At 50.8% G+C, this 1,310-nt stretch overlaps 1 gene segment (V, D, J or C); it reads left to right on the forward strand.

The window, feature by feature from the left end:
- Positions 1 to 889: 889 nt before the first annotated feature.
- Positions 890 to 1,207, forward strand: LOC104280928 (the record flags this gene model as incomplete). The annotated part of the segment is given in 1 exon segment: positions 890 to 1,207. A coding segment is annotated over 1 exon segment (318 nt), but the record flags the coding sequence as incomplete, so codon positions are not given.
- Between the last annotated feature and the right edge of the window lie 103 nt (positions 1,208 to 1,310).

Consider the following 1,310-nt stretch of genomic DNA (forward strand, 5'->3'; position numbering starts at 1 on the left):
ATGAAGGTTGGGTGAAGGTTGGGTGGTTCCATCATGATTCCATGGTGGTTGGATGAAGATTGGGTGGTTCCAAGATGGTTCCATGATGGTTTGATGACTCCATGATGGTTCCAGGAAGGTTGGATGAAGGTTGGATGGTTCCACCATGGTTTGATGGTTCCATGATGGTTCCTTGATGCTTCCATGATGCTTCCATGATGGTTCCTTGATGGTTTCTTGATGGTTCCTTGATGGTTTGATGGTTCCTTGATGGTTCCTTGATGGTTTGATGGTTCCTTGATGGTTCTTTGATGGTTTCTTGATGGTTTGATGGTTCCTTGATGGTTCCTTGATGGTTTCTTTATGGTTTGATGGTTCCTTGACGGTTCCTTGATGGTTTCTTGATGGTTTGATGGTTCCTTGATGGTTCCTTGATGGTTTCTTTATGGTTTGATGGTTCCTTGACGGTTCCTTGATGGTTTCTTGATGGTTTGATGGTTCCTTGATGGTTCCTTGATGGTTTCTTTATGGTTTGATGGTTCCTTGACGGTTCCTTGATGGTTTCTTGATGGTTTGATGGTTCCTTGATGGTTCCTTGATGGTTCCTTGAGGGTTTGATGGTTCCTTGATGGTTCCTTGATGATTCCTTGAGGGTTTGATGGTTCCTTGATGGTTCCTTGATGGTTTGATGGTTCCTTGATGGTTCTTTGATGGTTTCTTGATGGTTTGATGGTTCCTTGATGGTTCCTTGATGGTTTGATGGTTCCTTGACGGTTCCTTTATGATTCCTTGAGGGTTTGATGGTTCCTTGATGGTTCCTTGGTGGTTGGGTTGGTCGGACACCCCCGAAGAACCCCTCGAAGATTTCCCGGACGCTCAAAAAGATCTTCTCCACCCCCCCCCTCCTTAGTTAACCCCACCGTGGAGGTCACCATCCTGCCGCCATCTTTGGAGGACCTCTACCTCCAGCAGAGCGCCAACCTCACCTGCGTGGCCTCCAACCTCAAGTCCCCCGACGACGTCAAGTTCTCCTGGAGCCGCCAGAAGGCCGGCGCCGCCTTGGAGGTCACCCCCGGCGCCCCGTCCGAGTTGGCCAACGGCCTCTACAGCGTCTCCAGCAGCCTGAAGCTCTGCGCCGACGAGTGGGACTCTGGTGAGACCTTCACCTGCACCGTGAAACTTCCGGAACTGGACGAGGAGATCAAGAGGCCCATCCGGAAGGAGATAGGTAGGGCAAGATGGCCGCCGGAGAGGGGTTGGGCTCACCGGGGAGAGAAAACTGGGGTCAACTGGAAGAGGTTGGTCAACTGGGAGGTCTTGGTCTACTGGAG

Source organism: Apaloderma vittatum, unplaced genomic scaffold (genome assembly GCF_000703405.1).
Source record: "Apaloderma vittatum isolate BGI_N311 unplaced genomic scaffold, ASM70340v1 scaffold42101, whole genome shotgun sequence".
In the NCBI taxonomy this organism is placed as follows: domain Eukaryota; kingdom Metazoa; phylum Chordata; class Aves; order Trogoniformes; family Trogonidae; genus Apaloderma; species Apaloderma vittatum.